We start from the raw sequence: 19,669 nt of genomic DNA, 5'->3' as shown, positions 1-19,669 counted from the left end.
ATTTACTTATTTTAATCTTCGACGGAGCGAGTAAAATAGCATATCCTCGGAGAGAACGAAAGTACTTATTTGGCATAAAACATCTACTTCAGTTTTTTCATTCTTTTTTCGGCTATGGCTATGTGAATGAGAAAAGCATTAGTAATTTATCGGGCCTGAATAATGGCTATTTGGGCCGTGGTTGAGCTGAACGGGTGGCCCAATAGTAGAAGTTGCCATAGTTGTATTGACGAAATCCATTGCCATTCCAGGCTGCAGAGTGAATCCAGATCTTGATTGTGTTCATTGGAAATCTCTTTCATCATATATATATATATATATATATATTTATTTATTTATATTTGAAAAGGGTTCATTAATCATTCTCTCGTACGTTCGACATTGTCTCCATCGAGCACATGCACATCTTCCACGCGATTGCTGAGATTGTCTTTGGAGTTTCAAAATGGTAATATTTTTTTTAGGTATGTGAATTCACAGCTTATGTGTTAAATCATCAAAGACAGCAGTTCATTTTCTTGCAAGTTTTCAGTTTATTACCCAAAAATATAAAACAAAAACCTGCAATTAAGGGCGTAATCTTGATAGCTTGGAAAGCAAAGGTCGATATTTACAAAGAACAACTCAAATGTGTTGAATAACAGACAAAAATACGGTATTGGCAAAGCAGCTAGCTAAGGTAGTGCCGAGCAATAATGTATATATCAATTAAAAATTAATTAATTGTAAATATTGTTGAAAGGTGTGATCTTGATAACCAAACCAGGGAAGACGTCGTCGGGGTCATGTATATGTGGATTCTCCTCCACAATGTAGGGGTCGCCGCACTTCTCGCTTATGGTGTGCAGAGTCTCTCCTTCTCCGACCACATATATTTCGTCGCACCGCCTGCCTAAGTTCGCCGCCTCCGCCTGAACCTCGCCGGCGGCGTACTCCCCCGATTCGCAGCAGCTCAAAATCAGCATCAGTGCCAGCAGCAGTGAAGTGTACCACGACACGGCCTCCGCCACCACCGTCATTGGGTTCACTCGAGACATGACCAGACCGATTATTACAATGTCTGTATGTATGTATGTATGTATATCTGCAGAAAATTAGGGTTTGTATATATATATATGTGCAGTTTTTATAGAGGGGTTGGGTTAAGTTAAGATGACGAAAATGGTAGTATAAATGGTTCTGGTTTGTAGGTGGAGTGGGTGCGTGCAGTCGTGTGTAACTGTCGGAGACGACGGGGATTCTTTCTGTTCTCTCATTCACATTCAACCATTACTGCACTTTTCTGTACGTGTCAAACTATTGGGATTGGTAATGCTATATATATACAGATATATATATATATCTAGAGAGAGAGAGAGAGGACTTGGTTGGGACTTCGTCAAGAACAAGTAATGTTAGTAATTTGGTCAACAGCCGGGAGGGTTAGTTTAACTGCTTTATTAAATGGTCTGGAAGAGATATCTTTAAATTTGACTTGTATTTCGATCTCTTATATGGCAATTATTGGTGGAGTTTGGGTCCTAAGATTTGACTTTATCAGTCATTTCAGTTGAGCATTAATCAGCGACAATTTGAGCAGTCAAATACGGTTCAGTGGGCAGTGATTTGATATGTAAGATTGCTTTAGCGGCAGCTGTAACAATAAAGAGCTGCAATAATACTAAAGTTCAATAATGATGTTGATAAAGATCGATTTAGCAGATGTACCAAGAAAAAGTTGCAATAATAGAAAGTTTGATGTAGGAATTATGGTCACTTTTTTGATCCGATATAAAGTTACCAGAGCAATGAAGAAGATTGGAACATAAAACAAAGTGCAGAAGCAACAGTATTGAATTATGGAAATCAGGGCTTCATGAGTATACTGTCGACGAAGTTAAGGACTCCTTCCACATTCACTGTCCAGGCAACTGAAACAGGGGATAGATCCGACCATGGGTTGTTCGAATTCCACCTGGAAACAAATGTTACAAACAAGAATGTAAAATTCTCTTAAAAATAAAATTAAAATGGAGAAGACATACTTTTTTAATCCTTGATCCATCAGCGTGTGGCCGGCGCATATGCCCTGCGTTTCGACTCTCACGACTCCTTTCTTGAAGGTGAAAAGATCGGGCCTTACGAGCGCCACAAAACTTACGGGATCGTGAAGGAAAATTCCTGAAAGATGTGATTGTAAGAGAACTAAGATGTAAGAAGGGGTAGAGGACATGTTCAAGATGCTTTGTGTTAACAAAGAAAACTAATACCATGAACACCATCAGATTTGACATGCCAGTCGCGGTAAAATTCGCACATGTCGGATAGGAGAGCGGCGTGTCTTCCTTCAGAGCTCCTTAGTGCATCCAGGTGTTTGTCTGAAGACAAGGTGTAAGTTCATATGAGAAAAAGCTAGAACAGGGGAAGCAGTCATATTTTCTTACAAGATGCAGTGAGAATCTACCTGTCAATTTGACCTGTGTTGTGATATTTATGCCAACAACATCAATATTTGCACCAGAAGTAAACACAATATCTGCAGCTTCCGGGTCGCCATAGATCTGCACGCCCGATCAGAAAAAAATTAAATGATCCATCAGCAGCAGAAGATGCAAACATGATACAAGATTATTGCATAATCAGGCTCAAAGAAAGCTAAATGGATGCAATAAAAAGACGGAAACGTGCAGTATTATCAACAACACAGTACATACATTTGCTTCAGCAGCAGGATTGACGTTCCCTAATGCGAAGAAAGCTCCACCAAGAATAACTATTCTCTTGACCTTGTTTGCAAAGGTTGAGTCTCTCTTAATAGCCTAAATCAAGAAAAGCACATCCATCAGCATCAAGTAAATTCAAATTTATACAATTAAAACTACATGGCGAAAACACGTACTAGGGCGAGATTAGTCAAAGGCCCCAATGCAAGTATGGACACTTCACCAGGAAACTCAGAAACCTTCTCTACCAAAAATTCAGATGCAGACTTCTCAGATTTCTTAGATTTTACAGGGGGGAGAGGGATTTCCCCAAGTCCATTTGAACCATGAACGAAATCGGCAATTCTTGGTGGTCCTCTCTGAACAAAGTTTAAGCCAGGTGAAGATACAGCAAGTGCAGAAAGCTATGGCAGAGTTATCGGCATTATCTTTCCATGATGATGACATATGAAAAGATTTTCAACAAGATTGAAATTGATCACTACCACTAAGTTTAGCTTCATTTTACCTTTAATGGTTCAGGATTGCCCTCTGCCACAGGAACATCTGGACATCCAGCAATCTCACACTATCCTTTTGCATTAAAGTAGCAATTGATCATGAACCTGGCCTAAAACTCTTTAACCTATATCCAAATTACGAAAATTTGTAGAAAAACATGTACCAAAAACAATGCGTTGCGAGTTGCATCTTCTGTTGTCACATTGCCAAATATTGTTGTTAATCCCAAAATCTCCAGATCAGGTGACTGAAAGGCCATCAATATCGCCATACTATCATCTGTACATTAACAACGCTTATCTCAGTTTTCAAGTATATCCTGCAAGAACACTAATTTTCAATTGAAACAAAATCCTATTGTTTTTTTAGCAATCCGTCAGTGTAAGAAGTTCCTAAATTCATACTGTTGATCCGTAGCATCTATGGACAGAAACCCCCCAAAAAGAAGTAATTAAATTCAAGAAAGAAAAACCCTAGAACAGAACAAGTGAAGTAATTCTGCACCGCTTTTAAATCTACTGTACTTCGTACAGGTTAAAAAAAAAAAAAAACAGGACTGACGAAGAATCTTCAAACGATGCCACATTCGAGATTACAATAGCATACAGGGCAGAATTAACCTAATTGTGTAATTTCGAATTAATCGCTTTCAGAGAAATTATAGATAGGAGAGGAGGATTGCGTTTTCTTACCGATTCCAGGATCGGTATCAATAATAACCTTTACGCTTTTCTTCGCAAAACCATTCTCGGAGCCCACAACCCCATCGATCCCACCGCTCTGATGATTCGACATCGCCACTTTTTCTAACAGATTCCAACCCAAAAAGGCGACTCACTTTAAGGCGTCCCAGAAATTGAAATTAAAATCTCAGAAGAATGAATGGATAGAGTATCGAAAGATTCGCAGCACACACAAGACGAACAGCACAACCTGTCAAATATACACGTACATACAATACATATATATAGACAAAATCAACAAAATGCAATGCGGTATTTCTTGAGGAAGCCAAAAAGGCAAGAACTAAGAAAATATACTACTGTCCGCGCTGGCGATGAGCTGCTTCCCTTATCGGAATTGTTCAAAAATGGATTAATTGCAAATATTGGGCATAATAAAGAGTTGAATCATTTCTGGCAACGCATCCGCCAACCATCTGCAGTTCTGCCCTTGTCTTTGCTTGGATCACACAAAACTGAGAAAAGTATTTATTTTTATCATAAATCAGCATATACACATGGGTTGGTTACGTGGGATTTCTCTCTTAAAATTTTATTTATCTTTCTTCTATTTACTCTCCTGAATATTCTTTTATTTTATTATTCATACATGGTTTAATTAATCGAATTACCTTGAAATTTCCGAAGTTTGTTATTACCTAAACATCAATCGGATAATGCTATATTGAAAAACCGGAAAAGCATCTATTATACACAAACCAATGATTTTTTCTTTCTCATGTTAAATCAAGAATAGTTACGTAAGTAAAGTGACCACTTTTATTGAAAGGGAGGCTATGTATGAATTAATAATTATAAAATAATTTTCAAACTTTAGGGTGGGTGGAATCTGATGCATCATTTTACATTCAATGATAATTTTTAATATTCTTCAATAATTTGATTTTGCATGGATTATGCTTTTGGCTATACCTTTCTACCACATATAGGATTTTTTGTCCCAATTAATATATCATATCCCCCTATCTCTATATACACAATATGTATATACATATTATGTATGCAAAGATAGGGAGATATAATTTATTGTTTGGACAGATGATTCCATGGATTTTCAACCAATAAAATAATTTTACAAATCACGTCGCTATTTGAAGATGCGTAAACTTTCGGTTAAGCCTAATATCCTACAAACTATGCTCGACAAGAAAAGTCACACTAAGCGAACCTTGTATGACAGGTGGATCTGTAAATGTGGAGGAGGTGGACAAATCTTTACTGGGCAAATCATTAATTTTATAGCTCGTGCATGACCTGGGCTCAAGTCGAATACATGTGCTATATAAAATCCAGGACGTGGCCAAAATATTACAATAAATTTCAATGATGAAATTGGATATGCAAGAATCGACCTTTCAACCCTCAAATTCAACTGCACATTGACATATTTATACATTCATTCAAGGATGCATAAACAAAATTGATACACAACTAGTACAACATTTTATCTTCTTTACATTTGACTGAAATTATTCGAGTAAGTTACCGTTTCCGCCTTCCTCGTCGAGAAGCCCGGTGCTTCCATCTTCAACGGCTTCTGATCTTCGAGGAATTTTCTGTCTGAATAGGGCAGTAGCAAAGCACGTAAGGAGTAGTCGAGCTCAACTAGGTTACATAAGAATGTAAGCTTCTTTGAAAACTACGTACGTCGTGGAGTAGATTACAATCCCGATGAATACAAGAGTGTAGGCTGGATACAACAACCATTTTACCTGAAAATTTGCGGTCGAGTGACTTTGTGTGTACAAGTATGTTTAAATTGAATAGGTTATATAAGAAACCTGCTCTTTGTAGATGAAAATTTTGATTAAAACTGCCCACAGGTTGGATGTTAGAACAGACATATTGAATAGGGTGGCACCACTCATCTGTACCAGATTAAGAATTTGGGAATGCTCTGTCAGAAAACTTACAATAAGAACCAAAATCTCTAGACAACAGGGGATTTGTGAAATAGATACATATCTAACCTTAAGGACTAAAGGGCCAACCGTATAGAACACAAAGCCTGGTATCAAGACCCCGATATACAACAATCCCTGCAAATTAAATTGAAATCTAGATTCGACGTCTCTTGATTTAAAATTGTAAGAGACAGAGTTGTCATAAGCCTAATGAAGATTGCTTACAAGATGGGGAGTCCATGGGATCGATTCTACTGTCTCTTTTTCAAAGACAATGCTTAAGAAAAGTAAAGGAAGAACGGTATCAGTGTGTTATCAGGTTTAAGTAATCGAGATATGGAAATGGATTCATTTTAGAAAGGATACATTCCCAGCACAGAAATTAGTGTTCCAAACACACCAAGCATTGTCATGGCTTCAACACGATCTCTATTCTTAACACAATATTCCTGCAAAGGGATCGGCAATTAAGGTTTGAATCTAGTAATGTGAAGAGAAGATAGCATTACTAACCAAGCCAACATTTCCCATTGTAAGAAAAACAGTTCCTACAATGACAAGCATATCCCCAAAAAGAGGGCTCTTGCCACCTGATAAATGCAAATCCAAAAGCATTATCAGCACTACATTTCGAAAAAACATTTAAGGATGTTTTTTCCCAAGTATATTACCTCTTATATTTGCCTTAGAATCAGCGAGCAGCACTACACCAAGGCCTCCTACACATATTGCTGCCCCAATGAATTGCAACAAGGAATATTGTGTGCCCAGGACAAGCCATGTAAGAACTATGGCCCACACGATCGACCAGCAGAGTAAAACTGTGACGCTGGTGATCGTGGTGTAATTATAGGATTTGATCACTGCAATCCATTATCTTACATGAATCTTCATAGGTCTATTACAAACAAATTAGATTCGACAGAAAGCTTGTTGAGTAAGTACCAAGATAATTGCCTTGGACATCAGCCAAACCAAGAAAAATATACCAATACCATGAGACCTGCATTTACGGTACTCAAGCATGTCGATAAAATAACATTAATTTAGTCGACAAGGGATATGTTTTAGGAGAGAAATGGCTAAGGTTCTTACCGACAACTTCCGGCGGCGGTATAGCATCACAGCGCCGTATACGGAAGCCAGCGTCACATACGAAAGCAACGAGATTGTAAGAGGTGCATCCACTCCTACAGCGGCAATAAATCGAGCAGAATTAGGGCAGATTATAAACAAGACAAGAGCACCGAATCATAAGGGCATATATTATATATACCTTGTTTGGCGATCAAGGAAACTGAGAAATTGGTCATGGCGATGGAAAGGGAAATAATTTGACCTAAAAACAGGACCAGCACTGTTCTGCCCATGCCAGGATTATCACTCCCACCCGCCATGGCCGCTGCTTGAATTAACACGAAAATCAAGTGTTTGGGAGGGAACGATAAATAATTAAGTTGTAGTGACGACGGAAACCATCAAGCATTAAATTCGGAGACGCTTGCAAGTATCGAGGAGCGGTTACCTACCAAAATTATACGCAAGGAGCTGTTTTTTGATGACGTTAGAGTGTCGATTCCACCATGAACGATAGATTGGTGGGAAATCTCGGGAGGCTGCATGCCGCCGGGCCTCTTCAATCCCAATGCTACACTTTCCAAAATCATAAATCTAACGTAATTTTTTTTTTTTTTAATTTTACTTTTTATTTTTAAATCAACATCTACTATATATTTTTATTATAAAAAAAAATTGAAAATTAAAGTCATTCCAACATAATCTGTACGTACAATACTTCTTTTATGTGTCTTATTAGTTGTAAGGATGAGCGGGTGGTACAGAAACTTTAGATTCGATCGGGTTTATTCGGTGCACACTTTCGGAATTTAATTATTTTGATTAATTACTAAGAATGTGCTATTGGATATTTATACATAATGCTTTCGAAATATTCCAAGTGATTTTACTAATGTGTATTTCACAATACACCAAGACAAAATTTAAAGCCCGTTATTTTTTTTTCCGACTATCTTATCTAATTAACCTAATTAATTAAATATCATGTTCAGACCAATAAAGTATTCATATAGGCCCATTATATTTCTCAAATTCACTACGGAACAAATGAGTAAATTAATAATCAATTAACACACAAAATGTGTTTTAGTTTGTTTAGATGTTGTGTATTGGGCTGTCTTTTAATTTAACAGAAAAAAAATTAATTTCAATACTGATAACCCAACTCCAAATATTGGGCTGGGCTGGGCTGAAAATGAACGTGACCATAATTAAAATAAATATATATCTATAAATATTGGGCATGAATTTCTAGCAATTTTAAATTTTTTTTCATGTTTTTTGATTGGATAGAACCTTTGATTGATCATTACAAGAATGTGAACTAATAATTTTATTCTATACAATATAAATATAAATATATATTTTTAATAATTTTTTTGTTTCATAATATTATTTTATTAATCTATTTAAATATTCGTAACATTATTTTTCTTACTTATACAAGAATGTGAGCCAATAATTTTTTATTTATGCAATTTTAATAAAAACATATATTTTAAATTAATAATTATTTTTTATTTGATAAAATAATTTATTAATCTATTTAAACATTCATAATTACTTTTCCTATTTATTAAAAATATAAAAAAAAACCCATTGGATAACTACATCTAAAAAAATATATATAATATATAATTTTAATTAATTTACAAAATTAGATTTAAATGAAATTTAAAATTATTATTAAATATTGTTGAAAATTTAACATATTATTTTTATATTATAATATAAATATTGTTATTTAGTTCAATTATTTAAAAATTTAACATATTATTTGATTGCTTAAAATATTTGATTGGCTATTACAAAAATTAAATATAAGACTTTTTTATTTATTTAATTATTCTTAATACTTATTTAGTACTAATATTCAATAAGGTTGATGATTTTAAAAAATATATATTTATTTTAATGTAAAAAATAATATTTGGTTAAGCTTTAATTAATTGTTAATATTCTAATTATTTTAAAACTTTTTATACTTATTAATTTTAATTAAATTTTAAAATAATTACCTTTAATAAATTAATAAATTTTTTTTTAAAAAAATTAAAAGTAAAATAAATATGTATATACTATATGACATATAAATATCATTATAAATAGAATTAAAGTAATTGCTATTATAAAATTATAACGTTATTTTTTATACAATGATTGTATTTTATTTAATAAAATTTTTAAATGATGAATTGCATAAATAGTTCATAATAAATTTAAAATTAATTATTATCTTATATAAACATATATAGTATATACATAGATTGTATTTTATTTAATAAAATTTTTAAATGATGAATTGCATAAATAGTTCATAATAAATTTAAAATTAATTATTATCTTATATAAACATATATAGTATATACATAGTCTCTCTCTATATAATTTATTTAACATGAATTTTCTTTTGACTAAAAATATTCATAAATTATGGTATTCTATACATATTCTAGATACATTAATAATAATAATAATAATAATAATATAGGTATAATTCAATTGTGTAATTGTTAATATGCATTAGATTTTACATTAAATGTATAAAAATAATAATAAAAAAATAATAATTGTGTGCAATTCTTGCACGTTTTGTGGCCTTCATTTTCTTTGACTTCCCGGTGCAACTTTTGATTTCTCGATGCAACTTTTCGATTCTAAAAAAATTTACATATCTATCTATTTATCCAATCCTCGGTAGCAAAGACAATTTGAGGTTTACTGTAGTTGAGAGCATAATGAATGAAAAGTAAACTACTGTGAATGAAAAACCGAGAGATTCCGGTGAGTTTTCCGGCAAATTAAAAGGCCTTTTCGATGGCCGATTCCAGTGGCTGTTGTAGCTTAGAGTAAAGATGCCATGGGGCTTAGCCGAAATGTGTTGTCTCTTGGCCGCTGTGATGATCGGAGGAAAGATTGAAAGAAGGAATCTCCTGAGCTATTCGTCGCCGTTTGCCGGAGAAGACAGTAGGAGCAGCCTCTACTTGGATCGAGCCGCCGTTATTCTGTCCATCGCGAGCCCGGGGCTGGTCCCGTGAAGATCATGTCGCCGCCGTTCTCCTGCTGCCTGGAGTTGTCAATTCTGAGCCGGAGCCGAGCCGTCACAGTCAAGGCCGCCGGTGGAATCGTTGGCGGAATTGGTTTTGGAATCATTGTAGGTGGATTCAATTTCTTATATCGGTTGAATGAAGAAGACGAAACAGGAAGTCACTATGCCTGACTTTTAATCTCAAGGCGCAGTTCGGTTTTATTTTTCTGAAATATTCAAATTATGTCTTGGTTTGATTAGTAATAATTTCATTTCGATATCGTATTATAGTATTTTGGATTTATTTGATTAGTATCTTCTGTTATTAATTAATTTGTATTTTTGCATGTAATGTTTGTTCGATAAATTTAAAGGATTCGAAATAAATTCACAATATAATCAAACCCTAAAATTTCAATTTTTATAACTTTTTATATATATTGTTATAATGTTCCTAATATAAATTGAACTTGCAATGTAATTTTTGTTTGCAGGAAAGGATGCACATTGAAGTTTTGCAGTTGATTTTCAGAATAAGGTAACGAAGAAATAGCTAATCTTTGGAGAACAAAAAATAATTTTATAATTTTATTTATTTATTCATAGGAAACTATTTATTGATAAAATATCCACTATCTGCGGAAGATCAACAATCTCGACACTGGTTCAAGAGGAGAAAAGAGAAAAATTAACTAACTTGGGCTTTCTCCTCTACGTGTAAACTGGATAAAAAAAATGACTTAAAAAAAAAAAGAGAAAAGGGAAAAGGAGAAAAAACTAAGGGACAAAATGGCTGAATTATAACGGAAGGGTTCAACTAATTAATGATTTTTATGATTTTTTTTATGTAAAGTTTTGTTTTAAAAGATTATGAATTTTCTATTTTAAATTTTTTTAATCAGAATTTTTAATTTTAATTTTTTTTATTATGGTATATAGAGAATTCGTTGACAGAAGTGTTTTTATTTTAAATAGCACATCTTTTTATAACTTCTTGTTTGTTACGATAATAATTTTTATTTTCTAAATAAGCAGTGTATTTGAATATAATATCTATATTAATATTGACAAATATTTTGATCTTACTTTCAATAGTGTTCAAATATTATCATATAATTGAAATATTATGTAATGCAATATCTAATATAGAACATTTATTAATATTTTGTGTTTACTATTTTCTACTACCTTATTTTTATAGTTTTAATTTCAAATTAGAAGTTTTAACTTTAATAAAAATTTTCTTTTGCATGATGGGTCAATTATTTTTATATGTCTACATAGAAAAAATTGTATTTATTTATGTAATTTTTAATTTTTAATTTTTTATTGTAGGTTGATTAAATGATTTATTGTGAGAAGATTTTTAAGGAGGAGGAATACAAAGAGAAAGAATAAGAAGAGTAGAGAAGAAGAAGAAATAGATGGCCGGTGGTCAAATTAATTATCCAATTATTAATTTTTTAAATAAAATTATTTATACATACGGATAAAATATATATATATATATATAAAGACAGATGTTTATAATGTAAATTAGATTCTTAGAAATATTTATGTAATGTGATAAAATATGTATTCAATGACAATAATCTTTGTTTATATATAAAGAAGATATAAATTTATGTTAATTTGTAGGAATATTTTAAAATTTATAAAAATTTACAATTAAATATAACTTGAATATATATATATACGGCAACAAAACATTAACAATTAAAATGATTATATGGCATTGAAATGGTCTAGACTGGGTCCACAAAAGCAGAAGGTTTTTTTATAATAGTAATAATAATAATAATAAAATTAAAAATTACAGCAGCAAATGGGAAGCTCACGTGCGAACGGTTCAATGCACCACATCATCATCATGTAATTTCATCATTAACCTCACAGACACTCGTAATTATGTGAAATGATTAAATTTTACCTCAGAAGAATGGTTAATGATGTCACTGCAGTAACTCTTCACCTACAGGGAATCCCGGGACTCCAACGCCCAACCGCTTTGATGAACACTTCGCCGATCCACTTGCCCTCTGGTGGTCCCGGGACCCCGAAGGACGCCCATTTTAAAAATTCTAACCTAAAGGAAGAATTGAATTGAATTTATTCAGAGAGTTTGGTCTTTAATTTGGTGGTTGAAAAGGCAGTTTAGGGGTAAATAATTGCAGTAGTTTTCGTAGGCGATGCAGATAATGATGATGAACAATAATGGATGGAGAAGAAAACCAATATAATGATCAATGCTAGCTATCCTCTCGATGGCTGTGGCCATCATCATCATCATCATCATCATCGATGATCATCGTCGTCGTCATCATCCATCGATGGGTTCGAATCTTTTGACAACTGGGAAACAAATTTGAACTTTTTCTTGTAATAAAAAATACTAAAGATTAAAATCTTAGAGCTAGTGGTTTGATGATCAGCAGAGTCCATTTGTGGGGTGTTTTTCAAATTTTGTTTTAAAGGAAAATGGAAAGACAGACGTGAAATCTTACCTCAACGTTGGTAAAGAGCAGAAAGAAAGATTTGGAGGGTCAGTAGTGTAGTATCACTGATTGAATTGCAATGCAAAAACCATCATTGCCAATCATTTTTACAGTGAAATACCAAGAATGCCCTCGCCAGGCCCCATCATCACCATCATGCACAATCATGTTATTTTTGGAAGATCATTAAATCCCTTGCCCCTTCCATGCTTACACATGCATCATTGCTTTGCTGTGGCAGCAGATAGGGAGGAACTTCCAACTTCCTTACCATTGATTTAATCTGCCCCAGCTTCCCCCCTCTATATCTATATATACGTATCTATCGATCTATCTATCTATCTATCTGCCATAGGTAAATTAGTATCGGCTAAAACTCACTCTCACTTTCTCCCCAAAAGAAGCAGACGAAAAACAAAACCCTTTTTACTGCCACTCGAAGAAGAGAGTCACTCGTCGTCCTGATCCACCTTCTGCTTCTTCGAATAAGGTATGAACCCTTTTTCAAAAACATGGGGGAAAAAAACAAAGATTTAAATAAAGGAGGCCCACCGTTGTGTCTAAAATTCTTTCACCAAGAAAGTGAAGCAACAGAGTGAGTGATGTGGCTGGCAGTTGGTATATATATATATATATTTTCTTAGGAATGTCGTTTGCTTATGTGTTGTATTGTCTGCGCAGCAAACCACAATCTTGTATCAATCTGCAAAAATGTTATTACAGTGATTGGTGTTTATGTTGTCCTGAATCACACAGGCGGAAGCGTAATGGAGAAGCTGAACACGAAGCTGTACATGGAGAACTGCCATATAATGCAAGAGAACGAACGTCTGAGGAGGAAAGCTGAGCTTTTGAACCAGGAGAATCAAGCTCTTCTTCATGAGCTCAAGCTCCGGCTCGCTGCCGGCGCCGGCGCCGGAAATTCTAGCTCCTCCAAGTCTGGCAAGAAATCCAGCAACTGAAAATGGAATCGCTAATCTAATCTGAATCTAAATCTCTCCCATTTTGATTGGGTTAGGAAATTTAATTAATTAGTATTAGCAACTGAAAATAGTGGATCCGATAGCTACTACTTTTTGCTGTAAAACCTTTCCTCTCTCGTATTAATTTTAATATTATTGTTATTATTATTATCCATTTAAGAAGTTAACGCTAATTTGTTTTGAATCGTCGTACATAGGAAGATGACTAAGATCAGTCGCATGTCATTCTTCTGACAAGAATACCAAATTGGGCCGACAGCCCATTTAGGGCTCTGGGCTTTTAATTTATTGCGAGAAGACAGGCAGACTGTAAGTTGAAGTGGTTGGGTCTACCTCAACATCACAGCATTAATTTATCCAAAGATTTCACTTCGGACGCAACCATACCATATATATTCTTACGAAAACCATAGAAAAAAAAATACATATTGAAAAAAAAAAAAACCATATATAATCTCGATCAGTACATACATATCTACTACGATGTCAACGTCGAGGAAGCTAAGGTTAGTTTGGGAGAGCTGCCAAAACTTGAAAATGAATTAGAAAAACAGGCTTCCCAACATCCAATTAGATATTTAGTTGTATCTAAATTTGTCAAAGAATTTTCAACCCAGTTTTCGTCGTTCCACCAACCCCAATTAAATTCTTGATTTTCTATATATCAACCACTGAATCACAACGTTAATCCACAATTCATTCATAAATCATAACCCACCGCCATGGCTGCACTAGCAGCAGCTGGTCCTAAACAGGAGCAGGAATTTGAGCCCCAATCTAAGATGGTGATGAGATTGGAAGAATTAATCGAGGAAGAAGACGAAGGGGATCTGTTCGAGATAAATCTTGAAATCGTAAACAAGATTCCGCCGCCGCAATACTACTGGTGTGTGAGCGCCGCCAGCAGCACGCTTCTGGCCAACTGCCTGCTGCCCATTGCGGAGGTTTCCGGCGCCGTTCCGATGGTGATAACTGCGTGTGACTTTGAGGCCGTACTGCCGCCGTCGATTGCCGCCGGGATGCCTCTGCAGCCTCAGTAATTAATTAATTTGTGTCTGGTGTTTTGCTACTATACGTAGGTTGATGTTTTGTCCATACAGTAGTCCACTCGTCTCTACAGTGTATGTAATAGGATACTATGAGTTTGAGATAGCAGCACCTAGCTGGCTAGCTTGATGTCTATCTGAAATGTTGAAGTTTATCGATCCCTATTTTATAATTTGATCAGAACTTGGATTAATCTTATTATTCAAATTTGTTATTGTTTATTTATTTTGGTTTAGTTTATCTATTTATTTATTTTTTGCAATCGTTATATTGGGATCCTCTCGAAAAAAAAAATGCCAGAAAACAAACCCTTATATTTTGAGTAGAAAATATATTTTATTGTAATATTTTAAATAAATAATAAAATTTGAATATAATTTAAAGAAAACAAAAACTGAAACAATTAATAAGATCCAATAATTGAAGGAGTGAATCAATGTGAGAAGCTAAAGAATCAAAGATTCACCTCTACAGACTGAAGATCTGGTAGGCTCCATCTCCATTCCACTGTAGATTTGGTGTTGTGTTCTAGCCGTTGTTTTTGACCTTTTTACTACTTACCAGCTAAGTTTAATCTCATTTTTTTTTTAAATTATTAAAGGCCAGTCAGTCATCATGTTTATCGCTTCATTTCATTCCTTAATTACACATATTCACTCATTCAATCCCCTAAATAATATCAACGTAAATCGATGCATATGAACGTTAATGGAGTTGTGAATTATTTTGGATGTCGTAGAAACCATTAATTAATTAGTTTATTGATAATAATAATAATAAGCTCTAGGGCTTGCTTGGTAGGTTTATTACAATTACTGCATGATCGATCGAAATCATATGGAGATTGGGTGGCTAGCGGCGGCGTGCGGCGGCGATTTCGCGGTGGGAGTTGAAGAAGACGGCGGCGACGGGGAGGGAGAGGGAATTCTGGGCAGCGAAAAGCCTGGTGCTGAATCGGTCTCGGGAAGTGGGAAGAACGTTCACAGTATGTCTGCCACTCTGCCTGAAGAGGACAAACACAAACCTATGAATTCCGATGCTCGGCCGGGGGATCTCATAGCTCAATCTCTCCTTACCAAATGTCGCATCTGTTGACCCTGGAATGTCCGTCACTACCCTGTAATATATATATATATATATATGTTATCATCTTGTAGTTGTTATTATTTAGTTATTTATTTATTTCTGTAAATGTAATGTACCAGTGGAGGTGTTCCCTCAGATAAGGGTCACTGGGGCCTGGAAAATCAGGGTCAGTCATAACCTGCAATATAGAAAATGTATATATGTAAATTAATTGAATAACTAATGTTTGATTAGTTGATTAATGAATTGATTACCAGGGTGTAAAAAGTTCTCATGTCAGCTCCTTGAACCTCAACCCTGGGCCTTTTAGTGAGTGCAGATGGGAACAAGAGGTGAGCATTACAAACTTGCTTGGTACCATAAGTGACCAACATCTTGGCACTTGGACTGAACACATCCACTACTTCCCCTATTACATTCCCAACTACAAGTGGATCTGATGCCGACACCATAACTGATCTCTCCATAGAGACAAACAGTTGAGAGATCGAGAGATATATAGAGAAGTGAATTAATTGCAGGGCAGAGGAGAGTACTGAGCCCCCTTCATATATAGTGATCAATGAGTTGATGAACAGCCATTATTGATGAGCTGGCAGCAGCAGGCAGGGTGGGTTTGATGTTTTTAGGGTTTTCATTTTTTCTTTCTTTCTTTTTTTTCTTTCTTAAGGGTTATCATCGTCTTCAATTCATACTGTGCGTGTACTGTAACCTAGGAGAATGCAAAAAGTACACACACAAACACAATGTAAAGCACAATTGCACAAGCACAGCTGAAAGTGGCCCTCACCTACTATATACCTCGTTTATAAGATTTATTGATTGATCGAGGAGAGGAATCAATTGCAAAGCATATACATTGTCAGTCTCTCTCAGTATCACTCTCATGCATCAATTTTCTTCCAACAGTGTCACATATACATCATCTATTGAGCACGTGATATTGCATCTTGTTTAAATCTTTTAATGACATTTATATAATTAATTATGCATGTTTGTTTGCTGTTCAAATGTTCAATTTTTGGTAAATTTTGTATTGTATGGAATTTGAAATTAGGAAACTCCCTTAATGGTTTGTACAATTAAATTCAAACATACATAATAATAAATCATGGTCGGAGTAAAGTTATAGGTAATTGTGATTTGATTGATTGAAAGTATTAATAAAGATGTGAGGTAATATTTAAAATAAAAAAATATTTAATGTAATGTTTTTAAGGAAAAATAAAAGGTTAGAAATATAATTGAAACCCAATTCAATCAAACTGATCCACATGAGCGGAGGTTTTAAACGAACCAAACTCGTTCGCGAACGTTAACGAGCCGAGTCGAACAATATAAATAGGCTCGTTTGGTTAACGAATGAGTCCGAGCTTTGTTCGCGACGTTCATTTAAATGATATATTTATTATAAATATTATATACATATAAAATTATAATTTATAAATAAATAAAATATTAATTTAAAATATATAAATAAAATAATTTAAATTTTCTTTATAATATATATATATATAAATTTTTAAAAATAGGACAAACGAGCTCGAACGAACTTAATCGAGCCTAAACGAGCCGAATACGAACACGAGCTCAAACAAAAAAATTCTTAACGAGTCGAACTCGAACACTACGAATGAGCTCGAAAACTTAACGAACGAACACGAACCTTGTTCGCGAACGATAACGAACACTTAAAATTTGGCTGCCTGGATCGTTAACACAGATATGAGGCATTGTGAATATTACCACCCCATCGAATTTCTTTGTCTTGGTCGATGGATGTCGTTATGGAATAATGGCAAATAGTGTTTTTAACTTTATTTGTTTTCTTCTTATTACTGTTTTGACTCTAATAATATCATGGGACATCCAAAGTGAGGTTTCTTCATTATTATATTCCATTTCCTGTATTTGATGAGAAATATATGTGTACCAGAACTGAATAAAGTTCGACGATGAAATTATGCCACACTTAAAAAATGTGTATATCTAAAGATTATTTTTTACCAAACACACACACACACACACACATTATATTACTTTTTTAACATTGTATTTTGAGATTATAAAGTTCAATCAATTCTTTGCAATTTTCAGTAATAACTTAATGATATAAGAGTGAATGTTGGTATGATTTTGATTATTGTTATGTTATTGAATCCCATAAAATATGTCAAATTAAGAAATTAGAAGTTTTTAAGCTAAATGGAAGGTTCACGTACTGAATTTTAGAATAAAGATTATTTATTTATTCATTTTTTAAAATAATGCATACCAAAATTCAAGAATAGTAAGATTATTTCTTACAATATATACATATATATATAATGTCGAAATTTTTGACAAAAACTCAATTATTTCGTATTAAGTTCATGTCTGTCGTGTCATGTTAGTTTTTATTATTATTATTATTGTAGTGGAATTAATGTGTACAGTGAATTATGTTGGATTATTTAAAATTAAACTTAATATAAACTAATGTGTGATAATTATCAAAATATAATTATTTTAATATATAATAATTAATTATTTAATATCAATATATTATAATCGGATCGAGTTCGAATTGAGTTGAGGGCTTTAATCCTAATTCAATTCATTTATTATTTTGTCAAATTATGTCGAGTCGAATGGTGGTGATGTTGGTTATAATTGAGGTGGACCCGTCAATGAACCATACTTATCCACACATATATTATTCTCCGACAACACGCTTTTGTCTAGATCTTTATGGTTAATGACTGTCCTAATTAGTAATAAGATTTAATTATATATATTAACCATCCCCACCCCCCCCCCCCCCCCCCCCCCCCCTCCCAAAAAAAAAAGGTGGTACAAGTAACAATAAGCAGGTAGGTAGGGTTTTGTCATAGCGACTAATTTTCCCAAATGAGTAAATAAGTATTAAACTTTTGCTGTTTGTGTTTGGTTCAAATACATGAGGCCAAAGAAATGAAAATAGATAAATGGAGAAAAATAATGTTGTAGTATATTTATATTTTTAATTTTTTTGTATTATTTAATTTTTAAATTTTTTTTAAAATTATAAAACAAAATTTAATTTATTGTTAAAGTATTTAATTTTTACGATCTTTTCAGAAATTATATAATCTTAAAAAATATCGTATATAATTTATAATTTTTTCTTAAAAAAAGTCACCAAAAATATTTTTTCATGAATTCTCATTCTATTAAAACTTTTTTTTTATGTGGTTAATCATTTATTCTTGTTTGATCATTATATAGTTGCATTTTTTTTATTTTATATTTCTCAACTGAATTATTTGTTTTACCAAATAAGAAAAGGAATTATCATTCTCTATTCAATTTCATTCTCTACTCTCATTTCTCTACGATTGAATTAGTGGAAGGGAGATCGATATAAATATATATATATATTATATATAATTGCCACTTTCAGGCATTGATTCTTAAAATGGTAAGATGCACGCACATGCATGCATTCACAACATCTTTTAATACATATTTATATATTAAATGTTCTTGGTTTCCTAATTACCCGGCATGCATCATCGCCCTTTAAGTGGTTTGTTAATTTTGTTTAATTTACTATGGAACCTTTTTCTAGATGTCCTTAATTATATAATGGTTGATGTCTTAATATATACTGCAATAAGTATTTTTACATAATATTTTTCTTGGTTGACTTTCGTCTATAGATAAATAATTAAATGATATTGTATTTTAAAAGTTTAAACTTTTAGGTGAATCGATGTTCATATCTTCTAATAGTTTTATTTTCAACTTTTTCATCATAATTTTTTATTCTTTTGAGTCCCTTAAAATTGGACAACCTTTCCTTTAGATTTTCTAAACTTTAAAGTAGTCAAGTAACTATCTTATGTGTCGAATTTTAAACTTTTGATTAGTTTCAACTGTCGTCGTGAACTTGGATTTTCACCAATCTCGACTATACATATCTCTTGTTGGTTATTTTGTAATTTTCAAGTATGCTTTTAAACTTGATTTGTCGTTTTTGGGCTTTCGACCACAAGTAACAAAACTTGTATTACCATAACATTTGACAATTTTTTAGTAAAGACCAAAATACATAACATGCTTCTTGGAACTAGATTTTAAAT

The 19,669-nt window shown here is 33.3% G+C and overlaps 4 protein-coding genes across 6 annotated transcripts; 1 reads left to right on the top strand and 3 right to left on the bottom strand.

The window, feature by feature from the left end:
- Nucleotides 1-549: 549 nt before the first annotated feature.
- LOC127251791 (uridine nucleosidase 1) lies at nt 550-4,408 on the bottom strand. The gene is made up of 10 exons (XM_051275663.1): nt 4,244-4,408; nt 3,896-4,136; nt 3,367-3,482; nt 3,211-3,270; nt 2,879-3,061; nt 2,694-2,798; nt 2,444-2,540; nt 2,250-2,357; nt 2,025-2,160; nt 550-1,954 (listed from the first exon to the last, which is right to left on the bottom strand). The coding sequence occupies exons 2-10, from the start codon at nt 3,996-3,998 to the stop codon at nt 1,846-1,848; spliced, it is 1,017 nt and encodes a 338-aa protein (XP_051131620.1). The 5' UTR covers nt 3,999-4,136; nt 4,244-4,408; the 3' UTR covers nt 550-1,845.
- Nucleotides 4,409-5,176: 768 nt separating this feature from the next.
- Nucleotides 5,177-7,477, bottom strand: LOC127251984 (uncharacterized). Its single transcript, XM_051275970.1, has 12 exons — nt 7,380-7,477; nt 7,127-7,252; nt 6,946-7,040; nt 6,796-6,853; nt 6,522-6,713; nt 6,364-6,440; nt 6,217-6,299; nt 6,076-6,127; nt 5,917-5,985; nt 5,728-5,814; nt 5,594-5,658; nt 5,177-5,506 (listed from the first exon to the last, which is right to left on the bottom strand). The coding sequence occupies exons 2-12, from the start codon at nt 7,245-7,247 to the stop codon at nt 5,416-5,418; spliced, it is 990 nt and encodes a 329-aa protein (XP_051131927.1). The 5' UTR covers nt 7,248-7,252; nt 7,380-7,477; the 3' UTR covers nt 5,177-5,415.
- Nucleotides 7,478-12,694: 5,217 nt separating this feature from the next.
- On the top strand, nt 12,695-13,580 carry LOC127251991 (protein LITTLE ZIPPER 3). Of its 3 annotated transcripts, none has more exons than XM_051275976.1 (2): nt 12,695-12,940; nt 13,207-13,580. In XM_051275976.1, exon 2 carries the CDS (start codon nt 13,218-13,220, stop codon nt 13,410-13,412), a length of 195 nt encoding a protein of 64 aa, XP_051131933.1. In that variant the 5' UTR covers nt 12,695-12,940; nt 13,207-13,217; the 3' UTR covers nt 13,413-13,580. The 3 variants fall into 3 exon arrangements, with proteins under 3 accessions (XP_051131933.1, XP_051131934.1, XP_051131935.1); XM_051275977.1 differs by having other exon boundaries at nt 12,695-13,045; XM_051275978.1 differs by lacking the exon at nt 12,695-12,940 and adding an exon at nt 12,978-13,045 and having other exon boundaries at nt 13,132-13,580.
- A 1,660-nt stretch (nt 13,581-15,240) lies between these two features.
- Nucleotides 15,241-16,018, bottom strand: LOC127251875 (CEN-like protein 2). Its single transcript, XM_051275791.1, has 3 exons — nt 15,821-16,018; nt 15,683-15,744; nt 15,241-15,597 (listed from the first exon to the last, which is right to left on the bottom strand). The coding sequence occupies exons 1-3, from the start codon at nt 16,016-16,018 to the stop codon at nt 15,333-15,335; spliced, it is 525 nt and encodes a 174-aa protein (XP_051131748.1). The 3' UTR covers nt 15,241-15,332.
- Between the last annotated feature and the right edge of the window lie 3,651 nt (nt 16,019-19,669).

Source organism: Andrographis paniculata, unplaced genomic scaffold, assembly GCF_009805555.1.
Source record: "Andrographis paniculata isolate CXL003 unplaced genomic scaffold, ASM980555v1 Contig45END, whole genome shotgun sequence".
Classification (NCBI taxonomy): Eukaryota; Viridiplantae; Streptophyta; class Magnoliopsida; order Lamiales; family Acanthaceae; genus Andrographis; species Andrographis paniculata.
The sequence above is the reverse complement of the archived record's forward strand: the minus strand, read 5'-3'. Positions and strand labels throughout refer to the sequence as shown.

Coding starts and splice junctions, on each gene's coding strand:
- LOC127251791 (XM_051275663.1), bottom strand. CDS start 3,998: ATGTCGAATCATCAGAGCGGTGGGATCGATGGGGTTGTGGGCTCCGAG. Junction 3,271..3,366: donor CTCGCAACGCATTGTTTTTG/GTACATGTTTTT, acceptor GCAAAAGGATAG/TGTGAGATTGCTGGATGTCC. Junction 1,955..2,024: donor ATGGATCAAGGATTAAAAAA/GTATGTCTTCTC, acceptor ATTTGTTTCCAG/GTGGAATTCGAACAACCCAT.
- LOC127251984 (XM_051275970.1), bottom strand. CDS start 7,247: ATGGCGGGTGGGAGTGATAATCCTGGCATGGGCAGAACAGTGCTGGTC. Junction 6,854..6,945: donor ACCGCCGCCGGAAGTTGTCG/GTAAGAACCTTA, acceptor CCGTAAATGCAG/GTCTCATGGTATTGGTATAT. Junction 6,441..6,521: donor TTCTAAGGCAAATATAAGAG/GTAATATACTTG, acceptor TGCATTTATCAG/GTGGCAAGAGCCCTCTTTTT.
- LOC127251991 (XM_051275976.1), top strand. CDS start 13,218: ATGGAGAAGCTGAACACGAAGCTGTACATGGAGAACTGCCATATAATG.
- LOC127251875 (XM_051275791.1), bottom strand. CDS start 16,018: ATGGTGTCGGCATCAGATCCACTTGTAGTTGGGAATGTAATAGGGGAA. Junction 15,745..15,820: donor TGAGAACTTTTTACACCCTG/GTAATCAATTCA, acceptor TCTATATTGCAG/GTTATGACTGACCCTGATTT. Junction 15,598..15,682: donor CTGAGGGAACACCTCCACTG/GTACATTACATT, acceptor TATATATTACAG/GGTAGTGACGGACATTCCAG.